This window comes from Penicillium oxalicum, chromosome I (assembly GCF_001723175.1).
Source record: "Penicillium oxalicum strain HP7-1 chromosome I, whole genome shotgun sequence".
NCBI lineage: Eukaryota > Fungi > Ascomycota > Eurotiomycetes > Eurotiales > Aspergillaceae > Penicillium > Penicillium oxalicum.
In genome coordinates this window covers 271,531-286,826 of record NC_064650.1, presented here as the reverse complement: position 1 = coordinate 286,826, position 15,296 = coordinate 271,531, and the positions used below count along the sequence as shown (strand labels likewise).

The 15,296-nt window shown below is 50.9% G+C and overlaps 5 protein-coding genes across 5 annotated transcripts; 2 read left to right on the top strand and 3 right to left on the bottom strand.

Moving 5' to 3' along the window:
- Nucleotides 1-1,338: 1,338 nt before the first annotated feature.
- Nucleotides 1,339-2,569, top strand: POX_a00096 (4-amino-5-hydroxymethyl-2-methylpyrimidine phosphate synthase; the record flags this gene model as incomplete). Its single annotated transcript, XM_050109045.1, has 3 exons — nucleotides 1,339-1,373; nucleotides 1,442-1,664; nucleotides 1,748-2,569. 3 exons carry the CDS (start codon nucleotides 1,339-1,341, stop codon nucleotides 2,567-2,569), a joined length of 1,080 nt encoding a protein of 359 aa, XP_049972813.1.
- Nucleotides 2,570-3,237: 668 nt separating this feature from the next.
- POX_a00095 (uncharacterized protein) lies at nucleotides 3,238-5,217 on the bottom strand (the record flags this gene model as incomplete). The annotated part of the gene is made up of 2 exons (XM_050109044.1): nucleotides 3,238-3,728; nucleotides 3,867-5,217. The coding sequence occupies 2 exons, from the start codon at nucleotides 5,215-5,217 to the stop codon at nucleotides 3,238-3,240; spliced, it is 1,842 nt and encodes a 613-aa protein (XP_049972812.1).
- A 2,191-nt stretch (nucleotides 5,218-7,408) lies between these two features.
- Nucleotides 7,409-8,565, bottom strand: POX_a00094 (Farnesyl pyrophosphate synthase; the record flags this gene model as incomplete). Its single annotated transcript, XM_050109043.1, has 2 exons — nucleotides 7,409-8,332; nucleotides 8,446-8,565. The coding sequence occupies 2 exons, from the start codon at nucleotides 8,563-8,565 to the stop codon at nucleotides 7,409-7,411; spliced, it is 1,044 nt and encodes a 347-aa protein (XP_049972811.1).
- Nucleotides 8,566-9,148: 583 nt separating this feature from the next.
- POX_a00093 (Anaphase-promoting complex subunit 8) lies at nucleotides 9,149-11,464 on the top strand (the record flags this gene model as incomplete). The annotated part of the gene is made up of 4 exons (XM_050109042.1): nucleotides 9,149-9,246; nucleotides 9,322-10,045; nucleotides 10,117-10,300; nucleotides 10,356-11,464. The coding sequence occupies 4 exons, from the start codon at nucleotides 9,149-9,151 to the stop codon at nucleotides 11,462-11,464; spliced, it is 2,115 nt and encodes a 704-aa protein (XP_049972810.1).
- A 195-nt stretch (nucleotides 11,465-11,659) lies between these two features.
- On the bottom strand, nucleotides 11,660-14,897 carry POX_a00092 (uncharacterized protein; the record flags this gene model as incomplete). Its single annotated transcript, XM_050109041.1, has 2 exons — nucleotides 11,660-13,700; nucleotides 13,750-14,897. The coding sequence occupies 2 exons, from the start codon at nucleotides 14,895-14,897 to the stop codon at nucleotides 11,660-11,662; spliced, it is 3,189 nt and encodes a 1,062-aa protein (XP_049972809.1).
- Between the last annotated feature and the right edge of the window lie 399 nt (nucleotides 14,898-15,296).

Here is a 15,296-nt window from a genome sequence, read left to right as displayed (position 1 = left end):
CTCTCCCGCCACTGTAGCCTGATGTCCAGTCACCTCTCCGTGTAATTTCCCCGTCTCTGGTCTGGTCCCGCGCATCGATGCATTTGAAGCCTTCCCTTTCATGTTCTGTCTTACGAATCGCGTTTTTGTTTCTATCTGCCCACTTTTAATCTGAGACCCAAGAGTTTGAATGTATTTAACCTACCTGCTATGACGATTGCCACCGAACGGCTTTTTGTTCCACAGTTCCTTTTGGATTTACTCTAGTCAGGATGGCGCATGGGATTCTGCACTCGTAGACGTTTGGAGTATTTCCTCCTTAACCGCTAACCTGGCTCACTTCCCTCTTGTTTCACCATCTGGTCCACGGGGTGTCAATGTCGGGTCTGGCCTCGGGGTTTAACTCGGGCGGTGGTGGACTCTCATGGGATAGACTTTCCAACCAGCCCAATCACACCCACCGAAGCTGCAGTATGTCCTCGGTGAGCCCTTTTTTGTTCAATTGCGTACAACGGCCATCATCGTGTCCAGTCATACTCGGCATAGTGCCTTCGTTGTCCGCCCCGATTCGCAGCAACTTCGCCAAGAGTGCAGAGACTCCAGTCGGCGCGGGGCTCTCTCCTCCGAATCACGAGGAAATCACGAGGAGGGGTTACGTTCTTTTGTTCGCAGTGTCAACCAGGATAAGTACTCCGCCGTCGTCCCACTGACTGAATCACCTTGTTTTTCTTCCCTCTCTCACACGCTTCACCATTTCACACGGTTTGCTTCAACCACAGTGCTATTCAAATCTCGACCACCTCACACAAACCATCCTCAACAATCATCAACCATTCGGTACGACTCTACGATCATGGAGCCGCGCACGTCTTGAAGCCTCGCGAAGCGGGGTGTCCCCGCGAGGCTCGGACCAGAGTCCACGCTATTATTGTTCATGATGGATCGAGGTATTGTACCACGTATAACAGTCACTGCCACACGCATGACAGGTGTTCGATTCTGCTCGTTCCTCTGAGATCTGTCCGATATCCTCGTGGCCAGTCAAGGCTGGATCCACGAGCCGAGATCAAGAGGATGGGTGGGATCGTTCTGAGATTATACTGTCAAAACTTGATCTAGATAATACTAGCGAAAGGACATGCGTGACTTTAGATTGTTCCCCCTCCCCCGTTGTGCTTTGGCGTTTCCGTCTGTCGTTTCCGTCTTCCGTTGATCACTCGTGGTATAGTGGACTTTGTTGACCGTACTTTTGGGTGATCAAGGATGGAGGGGAATGGCTTGTGGGAACGCTGTGGTCTTTGGCATACTGACTTGTCTGGTGGAGGCCTGCAGTCGCAGCGATAGTTGTTCTTCGTCAAGATGTCCACTGACAAGATCACCTTTTTGACCAACTGGTATGACTGATTTGGAACTGTAGATCATTTCACCCGATGATCTTTCCCCCTCCAACTGTCATCGACAGGAACCTGGCGAGTCTGTTGGCTAAGTATTTCTTTCTTCTCAAACAAAAAAGGCACGCCACCCCGTACCACGCCCCGCTGTATCTCGCTCAGTCTCGAGGTTACTTCAAAGACGAGGGTCTCAAGGTCGCCCTTCTCGAACCGAATGACCCGTCCGATGTCACCGAGATCATTGGCAGTGGCAAGGTCGACATGGGATTCAAGGCTATGATCCATACCTTGGCTGTAAGTGTTTTCTGTTCTATCATTTGATGAGTACCCGCATTCCCTCGAGGTGAAGTTCCACGCTCTGACCCTTTCCCCTCCAGGCCAAAGCCCGAAACTTCCCTGTGACTTCGATCGGGTCTCTGCTGGATGAGCCCTTCACGGGCGTTGTTTACCTCAAGTCGTCCGGAATCACCACCGATTTCCGGACTCTCAAGGATAAACGGATCGGCTACGTCGGCGAGTTCGGCAAGATCCAAATCGATGAACTCACCAAGTACTATGGCATGACTGCGGATGACTACACCGCTGTTCGCTGCGGTATGAATGTCACCAAGGCCATCATCCGTGGAGAAATCGATGCTGGTATCGGTCTGGAGAACGTCCAAATGGTCGAGCTGGAAGAATGGCTCGCCGGCCAGAATCGTCCTCGCGACGATGTCCAGATGCTCCGCATCGACCAGCTTGCCGAGCTGGGCTGCTGCTGTTTCTGTTCCATCCTGTACATTGCCAACGACTCCTTCCTGGCGGCGAACCAGGAAAAAGTCGGCAAATTCATGCGTGCAGTGAAGCGCGCTACGGATGCCGTGATTGCCGATCCTGCCGGCACCTACGAGGAATACGTCGATTTCAAGCCTATCATGGGAACCCCGGTGAACCGAAAGATCTTTGAGCGCTCGTATGCGTATTTCAGCCGTGACCTGAAGAATGTCAATCGTGACTGGGAGAAGGTCACGCGCTATGGAAAGCGTCTTGGTGTTCTGCCGGATGGGTTTGAGGCGAACTACACGAACGAGTACCTGTCCTGGGGTCTGGACGCGGACTCGACTGATCCCCTTGGGGACCAGAAGCGCATGGCTGCGTTGCAGAAGGAGGTTGCCGAGAAGGGTGGCTTCAAGCGGTTGGAGGTTTCGGCCTCTGCTTAAGTGCTTGTGGGACCACGATTGCCCACTCCTTTTTGGTAGTAGGTCCAGCAGCAACTCCCAAGGTCACTCTGTTCGTTTCATTCGTTGCTCGACAGCTGTTTTGGCTTGCTTAGGACCCCGAATTTTCACTCTTTCGATCCGGGACATAGCAGACTATCAATGAATTCATTCACTTGAGCTGGACGACCCAGCTGTGCGCAATACCTGCAACCCTTTATGCTTCCAAGCTGGTAGATTGTCCGTAGCTGATATGCTCACCGTTGGGTCACATTATGATACCACCCCCATCTCCCCTGCAGATGCACCGATTCAAGAACCTTGGTATTTCCGTCCGCAGCAAGAGACAGCCCTGCCTGATCCATGATCAATATAGACGAGTCCAACCTGGGCGTTGTCCCCTAAGATATTGACCCCGTCCGTCTCGCCGCTCTATATCCCCCCTCAAATGCTACAAAAGCATCCAACCACATCTCGTAAGGAAATTACTGAAAAATGATCACGTAGAAGGCCAAGCAAATCCTCAAAATCCCAGATCTGTGTGTTCCTTTCATATACCGAGGCCATCTCTTTTCAAAAAACACAATTCCCCAACTCGCTCATGATCATGATATACAGCTCAACACTCAACTCTCCCAATCTCACGAATTCAGACCCATCTCACTCAAAACTTAAACAGGCTGCCTGATTGCCCCGACCTTCCGCGCTGTCCGGACCGTCAAATCAACCGCCTCCTTCTCCGCCAACGTGAGATCAACCACACTCCCCGACGACAAACAAAGTACATTATCCTCCTTCACCTCCCACGGACTCAGATGCTCCCCATCCATCGCTTCCACGATGAACGAGGTGAAATTGACAGGCTGTAATCGGGGATCGTCGGAGAATTTGCTCGGCAGCAGCCACCCGTTGAACCAGAGCGGTCGACCGTCCACGTCGAGATGGAGGAGTTGAGGAGCGCAGATTGAAAAGGTGGATTTGGTGCGGGGGAGGTTGGGGTTGGTGGTGGTGTTGTCGGTGTTGTCGTTCTGGTCTTGGGGGTAGTATGTTTGGTCTGGAGAGTCTGGTTTCGGGACGCCGAGGATGGCGACTTTGCCGTTGTGAAAGGCGTAGCTTGTGTCGCCGACGAGTTCGAATCCGAGCCAGAAGGTTTCCTTGTCGCCTGTGAGAGAGAAAAGGGAGATTTGTTAGAGGATGGAGCGGGCAAGGTAATCGGCAAAAGGCACGAGGAGGAGGGGATGATATGATGATTCTGGAATTGGATCTTGGGAGGCACAGAGAGAGAGAGAGAGAGCCATACCAAAGACCATGTCGTATACCCCGATACGTCCTTCGGCTTCGTTGCCATCGCGATCCGGTCCATTGAGTCGAGTGATGACCATCAACGCCACAAAATGCTTCCACTTATCCACAACCACCACACCCGATTCCTGCATGTGACTACTTGTACCCGTCCAGAACCGATTCCTTCGCACCTGGGCCGAAATAGGAGGAGGCAGGATCCGTTTCAACCAGGCAAGTTTGGAGGCAGGTTCGATGACCCGGTCTTTAAAGAATAGCGCGCCGGTGCTTTGATACTCTGGATCCGAGAAGAGAATCGACGGATCACGCAGGAAGAGCGAATCCGCATCGATGAAGATGGCTTCTCGAAAGCTGGACAGCATGATGGCAAAGGGCTTCAGGGCCCATCCTTTGAGCTTCCATCCTTTGTCGTTGACGAGAGGGCTGAGATCGCGTGTGATGACTCCCTTGACTTTTTCCAATTTTCTTCGGTTTTCGCGGCCGAGATCATCCTCGCCGAGATACATCACCTCAATGGGTAACTCACACCCCATGTCTCGCATGGATTGAATCGAAGTTAGTAGATATGAAGCTTGATGATCTCCTCCCGTCAAGACAATGCCTCTTCCTCCACTCCAAAGCTGCGCATGCAGAGTGACCAGATCCGGGAAATACGGTAATGTCCACGAGAAGAGACGCTCTGAAAATGCCACAAAGTAGGAGTGAAACTCTTCATACTTGTGAATCAAAGTGGTGTGGTCCAGCTGGAGTCGAGTTGCGAGTTTTGGATTCTTCACAATATGCTGGAGCACGTCACTTCGGATCTGAATCCGGTCCTCAAACATAACAGTGTGAAGGGCTTCCCAGGCATCCAGTGCACTCTTGAATAGGCGTGCTCGAAGGCCTATCTCACGCACCATGGCCTCGCCCGTCCCTTCAATGGGACCCAGCGCATCGACGATCTCCGGCAGTTCCGGTAGCGCTAGGAGGACGTTCTCCAGCGCCTCGGAGAATTTGTCCAACTGTTTCTCCTTCTCGTCGGACTGTTTCTCCCGGTCAATAGAAGGGATTCTGTCCACATCGGCGTGGATGATCGACTGGTGACCCTCTGCCGAGTGCTCAATCACCCGGAGGGTGGTGGTATCCTGCTCTCGACTCCTCGTCGATTCACTTGTCCCCCAGGACTCTTTTGAAAAGACTGTGGAGTCTCGGTAACATGTTTGATCGCGACTGTGTTCGATCGAATAGAGGGCTGTGCGGCCCAAGTAACCGAGGATAAATAGGAGGAGGGCAATCTGTAAGGATATCCTCCTTCGTCGGGGATATGTGGCCCGGCGATGATGAGCGGGTGACAGTGTTGGTTCATACATTTTTTGGGGGAGTTTCTTCTGGCCTGGATTCGAGGTTCGAGGTTCAGTGGATTCGGATATTCACACAGGCGAAAAGAAATGCATGAGAAGCTGCTGCTCTGAAATGGGGGAACATGATGATTAGTCTGTGTCTTTTATTCAGTCTCTCTGAGAGACATGGGATATTCCTTCTGACCGATTGGCGCACCCTTCTTTTCTTTCTCTTTCCCCCCCTTTTTCACAATTTCCTTCCAAGTTGAACCTTGGAAAGAGATATAGGAACTCACCGTGATCAACAGTAAAAGAACGGAGCAGGGAAGAAGGGTGGAAAGAAGAAGAAGTAGTAGTAGTAGTAGTAGTAGTAGTAGTAGTAGTAGTAGTAGTAGTAAAAGAATAGAACGATAGAAGCGCCGATCAACTGTTGACTAGATCATGATTTGACCTGCAATCTGTCACCGAGATCGTATTTCGGACCGACTAGCCTTCTGTCTTGACCCTCGAGTCTCGAGTGTCAAGCCTAAACAGCAGATTATACGACAGCACCGACAGCCAACAAGTGCAAGCAATCTGGGGGAAAAGAAAAAAAACCCAGAACAAAAAATCTCCCCCTAAAAACCAATCCCCCCTCCCCCATCGGTATACAAGACTACCTTTATAGGATACGCTGCAGAATAAGACATACCCACGGTCCAACCTTGGACCGTCCGCTCTGACCAGATGTATTTGGCATTTTGCACTTTATTCCTTCGTATCATTGTGCAGAAAGTATCATCTAGCTCGGACCCTGTCACCCACTTTTACTCCTTTGGGAAAGGGAAAATCCGCCGTGGGCCCTTTTTGACTGGTAAGCACAGTGCGGAGTGCGGGGGTGGAGAGTGGAGAGAGAAGAGAGAAGAGAAGGGGCTTTGTCGTGAAACTCTGCAGAAGAGGGTCTGCATGGCTAGTACGGTTGTACATGGGGCTGCATTCTGCATTCCTCTCCCTCTCTCCCTCTCTCTCATTTAAAAGAGCGGGGGAGGAAAATGGTTGATTTGTCGTAGACGGAAGACCTGCAGATAGAGTTTCTTCAAGAGTTGCCATCTTCGGCTTCGTCTCCGTCTCCGTCTTCGTCTCTGTGGACTTTGGGTTTTTCTATTTACCCGATTGGACTTGAGAAGGACAGGGGGGGGGGGAGTAGTCAGTCATGTGGTCTCTGCAGAATTGTACACTTGTGCCACTACGCAACGAAAGTTACCAAGGGCACCTGGGGTTGTGTAGTGTGTACTTTACTTGATACGTACTAGAAAGGAACTATTTCAGTATTCAAGACTTGGTTCTTTGTAGTTCTTGATTTTACTGACTTTAGTATTTACTATTTACTACTCTCACCCACCGCGTAGTACCCAACAAGAGACTTCATTTTTACCCAACTCGAGTAAATCCTCCGAGCAAAGTCCAGAAGCGAACGACTCAGCCGAAGATGCCAAAAGGCACCGAGCCCTGCGCGCGCAGAACCTAAACCTCCGCCTGTCCGTCCAGGGAGGGATCCCGCCACTTGCTAGTGTCTTTAGTAGATCGTTACGTAGAGATGTACCTGAAAATGTATGAAGAACGATTTGGATGACTACTCTGGAGCCTGGAGTCTGGAGTCTAGACCATGACAATGAGCCCTCGCGGCTCTGGAAATATTCCCATGTGTTCACTTTCCGAGGTGCTTTCCAGCTAGGGTGTTGAGCCTCGGCCAGACTCGACTCTAGAGCCCAGGTCTCGAATCTTGAATCTCGAATCTTTAACCCCCCCCAAACCCCACATGAATAAGGTCTCCGGCCTCTTTGAAGTCTGCACTGTGACACGATTACCTGATCAGGAGTCCATCAAAGCACACGTGACCATACCGAAACCATGCACCGAAGAAATTGAACTTGTATGGAAGATTTGACAGAGGGTAACAAAGTTGGTCTCGCCATCAGCTTCCAATTGGGTTCAAGTCGTGCCAGAAGTACAAATAGAAATTATGAGAAGGGATTATTGATGAGAATAATGATGGAACATGATAAACAATAATTACAAGAATAATGTGGGGGAAAAAGTGTTAATATAGACCAGTCTAAACGCCTCGTGGCACCGTGGTCGTTTTCTTGAACAACATTCGATAGGCAACAAAGAGCCTCTTTCTTGGAGCCAAATGGGAAAAACCTCCCTTTCGCCTGCTGATTGGGTATCTTCCACACGTCTATTTGGTGCGCTTGTAAATCTTGCCGAGGAAGGACTCAAACACCTCCTTCTTCAGACCACTCTTCTCATCCACGGCGGCAATCTTGGCACGCAGCTCTCCGACCACCTTCTCCTCATACTCCTTATACACCTTCTCCAGCTCCATCTCCTCGAAGATCTTCTTGACCTTGGCCTCCTGGACCTTGTCCTTACGACCGTAGGCGGAATCCAGCACCGCACGCTGCTCCGGAGTGGCCCGCGCGATCGCCTGATTGATCAACCACGAGCACTTGTTGTCCTGGATGTCGGTGCCGATCTTGCCAATGAAGGCGGGATCGCCATAGTTGTCCAGGTAGTCATCCTGGATCTGGAAGTATTGACCCAGTGGAATCAGGATGTCATGCGCCTGCTTGAGGTTCTCGGGAGTGGCGAGCTCCAGGTACATCATAGCCAGGGCCACGGGCAGGTAGAAGCTGTAGTAGGCGGTCTTGTAGGTGACAATGAACATGTACTTCTCCATAGAGAAGTTGTTCAGGTCGACCTTGTCCTCGGGGGCCGTAATCAGGTCGCACAGTTGACCCAGCTCGGTTTGCCATGTGGTCTCGTGGAAGAGCTCGACCAGGTCAATGTAGGCAGGGTGCGAGCGGAAGCGCTGCTTCAGGATCATATAGATGGAGGACTCGAGCATGAAAGAGTCGTTGATGGCGATCATGCCAACACCCTCCTGACGGTACCAGCAGGGCTGACCGCGGCGGGTGATGGAGCCGTCCATCATGTCATCGCTGACCAGGAAGAAAGCCTGGAGCAGCTCCGTGAGCCAGCCCAGGATGCTCAGGTGCTCGAATTGCTCATCGGTCAGGGGCTTCTGGAGGAGGGCGAGACCGGTGTCGGGGACGGAAAGACCGCGGTTGAGCTTGCCACCAGGAGTGTTGGCGAAGAGAGACTATAGTGATGTTCAAGCTTGTCAATTGGAAAATTTTGACCCTTGGTTTCGCCGAGATCTCTCGAGCATTTTCGATGTGGAATTGGGAATGAGGAGGGGCTGTCTAAGAATACCTTCTCGAACCACTCCAGAGCATTGGCGGGAAGGTTGTACTTCTTCGCATGCGCAAGAATATCCTTGGCCAAACCGGGAAAGACCGCTTCAAAGTCGGCGCGCTTGGTAGTCGAAGCCATGATGAGAGGAATGGATTGAACAAAAATTTAGCAGAGCAGCAGCATTAGGGGGCCAAAGACCCGCGAACAATCAATCTACATTTAGACTTTCTGCCCCCCCGCGGAGAGGGGCCGGTTTGCTTCCTTTGGCACGTTTGCACTGTTTGGCCGCCTGTCAGATCGTCGCCGCTGCTAACTGCTGCACGCCGATCGTGTCGTTGACCGATATCGTCCATTCTGGCACAGTTGGACGCAATAAAAGAGATTGAAGACCCGTGCGCCACTGAAAGTGCTCTCGACACGAGAATCTGATTCAATTCGAGTTTCTCTGGGTTAATTTACATGTTATTGAGGCTCTCCGGCTAATCGTGTCAACAACGCGCGCCAAGCCCGCAATACTTATTGATCGCGCCAGCTCCGCGGGACTTGAGGTGCTTGCGTCGCAAGTGCCCCAAGGTGAAGTAGAAGCTGGAACGCCTGGTTGGAGACATCCGAAAAAGAATCTTCTCATTTTAAAGAATCATTGATCGCTCAGAAAAGAAAATCAAGAAACGATCTCCAAAAAGCCGCGCATTGTCCAAGCGGGGAAAACAAACATCCCGCCATGGATTTTACCGAGGAAGACATACAAGAACTGAAGCATCGCTTCGAAGAGGCTACTGTCAAGTGCTCCGAACGGTGTCTTTACCAATCTGCAAAATGGTGCGAAATATGACGAATGAGCCACCGGTGAACCTCTCTTTCCCTCATTTGACTAAATCTTTCTTGCGCGTTCAGGGCGGCGGAAATGCTCGACTCGATCGTACCTCTGGATTCAGGACAGACCGACCCCGAATCTTCCATGGACCTCGCAGAACCCCCGAATGTGCCGTCAAACCCATACTTGAGGAGTCTTGATCCCTTAGAAGCGGCGTTGGAGGCCAAAGAAGCTCACAAATACCTTCTGGCTAAATCCTACTTCGACACGCGAGAATACGACCGATGCGCCGCCGTGTTTCTACCTCCCGCCGTGCCACCAGTCCCCCTGTCCGTCGCCTCGCCGAATGCCAAATCCAAGACCGTGAGAGGTACTCCGCGCAAGGGCAAAGACAAGGCGCCATTTTCCCAACCTGCAAAAAACCATGTTCAGCCCTCGCAAAATCCATATCCTAATATCAGCCAAAAGTCTCTCTTCCTGGCGCTCTACGCCAAATATCTTGCTGGGGAAAAGAGGAAGGACGAAGAGACCGAGATGGTCTTGGGGCCTTCGGATGTTGGGACGGCTGTGAACCGGGAATTGCCCGATCTCGCCCGCGGCTTAGAGGGCTGGCTGGCAGAGCGCAGTGCCAAGGGATTCGACGAGCGGGGACAGGGCTGGCTGGAATATCTGTATGCTGTTGTGCTGCTGAAAGGCCGCAACGAGGAACAAGCAAAGACGTGGCTGATTCGCAGCGTGCACCAAAATCCATTCCACTGGGGAGCCTGGCAGGAACTGAACGACCTGCTTGGTAGCATCGAAGATGTAAGAATACGCACCTGCCGGTACGTCTAAACTGTGACGGAAGATCAACACTGACATGGCACCCTCCGCAGCTCAAACAAATCAAGGACTTTTTGCCCGAGAATATCATGACACTCATCTTCTACGTCTATTCGAGCCAGGAGCTCTATCAGGCCACGGATGACACTTATTCTACATTGAATGATTTGCAGGCTATTTTCCCCACGAGTGCTTTCTTGCAGACCCAGCATGCCCTCTTGTTCTACCACAACAAAGGTAAATTTGACCAGGTCTTCTCATCCTGCTATAACTCTTTGTTGACATTCTATAGACTTTGAGCGAGCGTCCAAGATTTTCTCCGACATCTTAGTCACATCACCACATCGTCTGGACAGCCTCGATCACTATTCGAACATTTTATATGTGATGAACGAACGGCCGCGACTTGCCTTTGTGGCGCAAATTGCAACCGCAACCGACAAATTCCGTCCGGAAACGTGCTGTGTCGTGGGCAACTACTATTCCTTGAAATCAGAGCACGAAAAGGCCGTCATGTACTTCCGCCGAGCCCTGACCCTCGACCGAAATTTCCTCTCAGCGTGGACTCTGATGGGCCACGAGTTCATCGAGATGAAAAATACACACACCGCCATCGAGTCGTATCGACGTGCGGTCGATGTCAATCGTAAGGATTACCGGGCGTGGTACGGTCTTGGTCAAGCCTATGAGGTTCTAGATATGTCCTTCTACGCTTTGTTCTACTACCAGCGTGCCGCAGCCCTTCGGCCATACGATCCAAAAATGTGGCAAGCAGTAGGCTCTTGCTACGCCAAGATGGGTCGCCTTGAGCAAAGCATCCAGGCTTTGAAACGTGCGTTAGTAGCTGGCTCCTACTACGCGGACGATCAGCCTGGTATGGGCACCCGAAAAGTCCTCGATCCCGAAACCTTACATCAGATCGCAACCCTGTACGAAAGATTGAAAGATGAAGATGAGGCAGCAGCCTACATGGAGCTGACTCTCCAGCAAGAATCCGGCGGTGTGCCCGTCGGCGAGGGGCAAGTCTCGGAAGAGGAAGAATACTCGTCAGCCTCGGAGCAAGCTGCACACAGCGATGACGAAGGCGAGGGCGAGGGCGACTATTCTGGCGACGAAAAGACATCGCGCCAGACGCGTTCTCGCCGCGCTCGTCGCAAACCTGGGCCGAGAACATCGTCCTTTAGCATGCAGCAAGACGATTCTTCCATCGCGGAGAATTGGCACCATCCAACCGCAACCACCTCAAAAGCCCGCCTTTGGCTGGCGCAGCATGCACTGCGGAACGGGGATCTAAATCGCGCTGATCAATTGGCCGGTGAGCTCTGCCAGGATGGCATGGAGGTTGAAGAAGCAAAGGCCCTGATGAGAGATATTCGCGCCAGACGAGAGGACGTTGGCTAGTGTTTGCTTTGCGCGGACTGTACTTGACTTATGAATACCTATTCTGTTTGTTGCACTTTGCATGATAGCGTGGCGTTTATCTGTGGGGTTCATAATGGCTGTTCTAGGATGTTGCTTGCAGCCACGATGGGGTTATAAAATAGATATAATATTTTTTTGGGGCTGACTTCTCCCATATTTCTAAATTCAATATCATCAAATATCCGGGTAATGTGGATCAGACGAGCCGTTTGGCGAAGTGTGTTCGCCCAAAGCGAGAATCTCAACTAAATCGAAGCTGACATAGAAGGACACCAAATGCTTGTTCTTGGGACCTTGAGGAACTTCTCGAGAAGAACTAAGGACATCATCCGCCTGACCGGATTCATGCACGCTCGAGTCTTGGCCATTGACTGTCCAATAGAGACAAGCATAGAAAAATCTTGGGGCGAGCTCCCGCCATGTATTCCGAAGGCAAAATCGCAAGTCATCCGGACAAACGTCTTCTGCCAGAAAAGAAGCGTCCAAAAAGAATATTCGGCCCTTGTTGGGCTGAGACGGGACTTTGTTGGAGACAAGTTGTACTAGAGCTTTTGCAACTTTATGAATAAGCTGACCAAGAGGTAAGACTTTTCGGTTGACCAACGCTATGCCGAAGACGGCCTCCTGAGAGGCAGCTCGTGGGTTGGAAATTTTGAAAAGTAATCTCGTTTCCTCAGAGAGAAGAGCTTCTAGAAATTGCGAAAGATTTGAAGAGTCTTGCCGATCAGAGAGGTTTCCGGTCTCGCTGGATTGTCCAGACAAGTACACGGGAATTGTCGTGAGCGGGGACGCATTCGGCTGTATGACAGACTCAACTGGGGTGTGATTAACAGAAATAGTGAGATCCTGTCTCTGAGTATCTTCCATAGCATCTTTGCCCACGGCAGCATGGTCCTTGTGTTGAGCGCCAACTGCTTTCGCACTCGCTACGTGAGGCTGCACGCCAAGGTCACGAACTTGTGACTTCGATACGAACCCGTTGATCTCACAGGCATGCTCTGGAAGATCCTGTTTGCCCGTTCTGCAGTTTGATAAATTCTGATTTTTGGATAAAACCCGCCTGTGACGCTTTGTCTGGCCAGCCTTGTGAGACAAGTGACCTTCTTCCTCACGAGTCAGGTGAGTCTGCACTTTACGATCCATTGTCGGATTCTGATTTGGGTTGACAGCGGAAGCCTTTCTAGCAAAGTCTTTAGCCAGCACGGATTGAAGGCCTGCCTCATGGGCACTCATGGTAGTGTCAGAAATTTCAGGCACAGCGGATTCAGTACTGGAGACACTGGCTGTGGAAGGGGTACGTGATCTCTGCACGATGTATTGGTTTAACCCGTTCCCAACTTTCAGTCGCTTGCGCCAGTGATGCTGTTCTTGCGAGAGTTCATCGACGGGGACAGCACGAGCATCTTCTGCCAGAATTTGTAGCTCTCTGAATGAGGCAGCATCCATCATTGATCGGTCATCATGAAGTTTCAAGATCCTGGGGAATCGGAGACTGAAATAGCGGGCGCCAGATGGCTTCTCAAATCCACTCCCCAACATTTCAACAATGAACGGCATCTGAAAGATGACCGACGCCACCGGCAGGCTTGCTCGGCCCATTTCAATGTGAAAATCATCGAATGTCTCTGGATCTCGAGCTTGAAACTGTCCCAACTGATTTAGCAACTGCAGTGTCTTCCAGTGCATGCCGTGACGGTCAACAACATCGACTACACGAAAGTGAGGCCGGGCTCCACGCTGCACTACTGCGTCTTTGTTAAAAAGACATCCGACCAGGAAGTGCGTCCATTGTAAACCTTGTAGAAATGTGAGAGCTGCCGCATCTTGAGCATTGTAGCTCGCGCCAACTAATAGCAGGTCAACGGTGTCACCCAAGCCTGGTATGTAGTCTTTCTTGAGTTTGATCCAGCGACCAAATCGGTCATTCATTCCAGCTGCGTGGATTGAGAAGTAGGGCTCATCAGAAGCCTTCAGAATAAGTCCTTCCCATCTCTGTGCAATTGCTCTGGCAAAGCTATTCTCCAGCTGCGACCGGCTCTCAGTCCGATTGAAGTCAACAACTTCTTGTTCGGCAATAGCGGCGTGTCCATGAATACTTTGAACTACATCCTGCAAGAGTAAGCGTCTTTGATGATGAGGAGCCCTGAGGCAGATGTTGTCGTCGAGTAAAAGGATGTCGAAAAATATCACCATCAGGTGCTCATATGGCTGGGGCCTAACTTTATTAGACTTATCACGAATTTTCCAGGGTCGGTTGGACTTACGGGGAATCGCTTTCAATTCCGAGGAATGTGCCAGATCGAGGCAGATGCTTTCGAAGCTTGTGAAAATCTGCAATTCCACCAAGCTCCTCATCCCACACTACCAATTCTCCCTCGAGAATGCAGCTGGTCTTGAATTTGCAGTCCACTGCACCGACATTCAGACAACGCGTTAATGTTGGAATGATCGCAGCTCTGTCAGCAGAAGAGTCCTTGCCACTTTTAGAAAAGATTTGGTAGGGACTCTGTTTGTTGGTGAGGTCGACGTGGATCTGGCAATATTCTCCGTCATATTTTCGCTCCAGGCTCATGCGACGACCTTTGATCAAATCGTAACAATGTTTGGTGCTCCTGGCTTTGTAATACTCCGGTCGACCAATTTTGTACCCAATTCGGGGCTGTAAATGCTCAAGAACAGCGGAGCATAGCTGAGGAATCAAGAAGCGATCAGGACGCGGAGGAAACTTATTCATGGGTTCCAAAGAGAGCGTGTGCAGGGCGCTCTCAAAGTTGTTCTGAAATTGCAGCAGATGTGGAAGTAAGACGTGGAACTGTGAAAGCGTAAAATTCTCGGGTAGGGTAATGGGTGCGTAGTTCTTCAGAATCATCCTTGTGAGCCATTTCGCATCACGACTGCTCAGCCTTTGGTAGAGAGGTGATAGAGCACTTTCTATGTCAACAGCTCCCTGCTGGCGACGAGCTCGGGGGGCCGAGAAACGGCATCGAGATGCGATCTGGTCCAGAGTTTGATTGATTTCCTCGGTCGAGATGGCTTTCCCTGAATGCAGCGGATTCTCTGCCTGACGGAGCACATTCTCGACACATTGTCCAAGATCTGGCCCCCCGGGCGTGCGCCAACGATTCAGCTCCGAGAGTCTCGACGAGCCCAGCCCTAAGCATCGACCAATGATGCGTGCCAGAGAGGCAGCTTGTAGCCCATAGACTCGGTCTGGGCGCCCCTCCGGAAAAAGACACGACAAAAAGGCTAAGGCATCGGTCTCTGGGTGATGAAGTCGTCTTTCATGAGCGTGGAACCATTGAGCGACGGTCTGGATATCTGGTGCCTCTGGCTTCACAGTGGTAGCTTTAACTACCCGATTCTCCTCCAACTGTGACAGCAAGTCACAGAGGGACGTGAATTTGAATCCCATGAGGAGCAAAGTACATAGCTCATGTCTGAGATGAGCACACAACCGTCAAGAAAAGTTCTCATGGTATGTTTGCCATGATTGTAGAGTTCTATTCGAAAGTGAAAACGCGAAAACTCGCGCCTGCTCGAAACCATGGAACACGAAAGCACGTGATTGACAACATTGAAACATCTACACTGCGTAATTGTTACAACTTACGGGCATTCCAGGCGCAAAGAATTGATGGGTATTATTCCTACTTCAATAGGAGGGTCGACGCCGGGTGAATGAGAAAAACAATGTAAAAAATGACCCAATCCCTGAGATTCGCCATACTCCAGAGCCCTGTTTTTTCTATAGTGGTGGCACAGAGACTAGGGGGCGTAGATATCACAGCCCAGCAACAGACGGAATAATCTG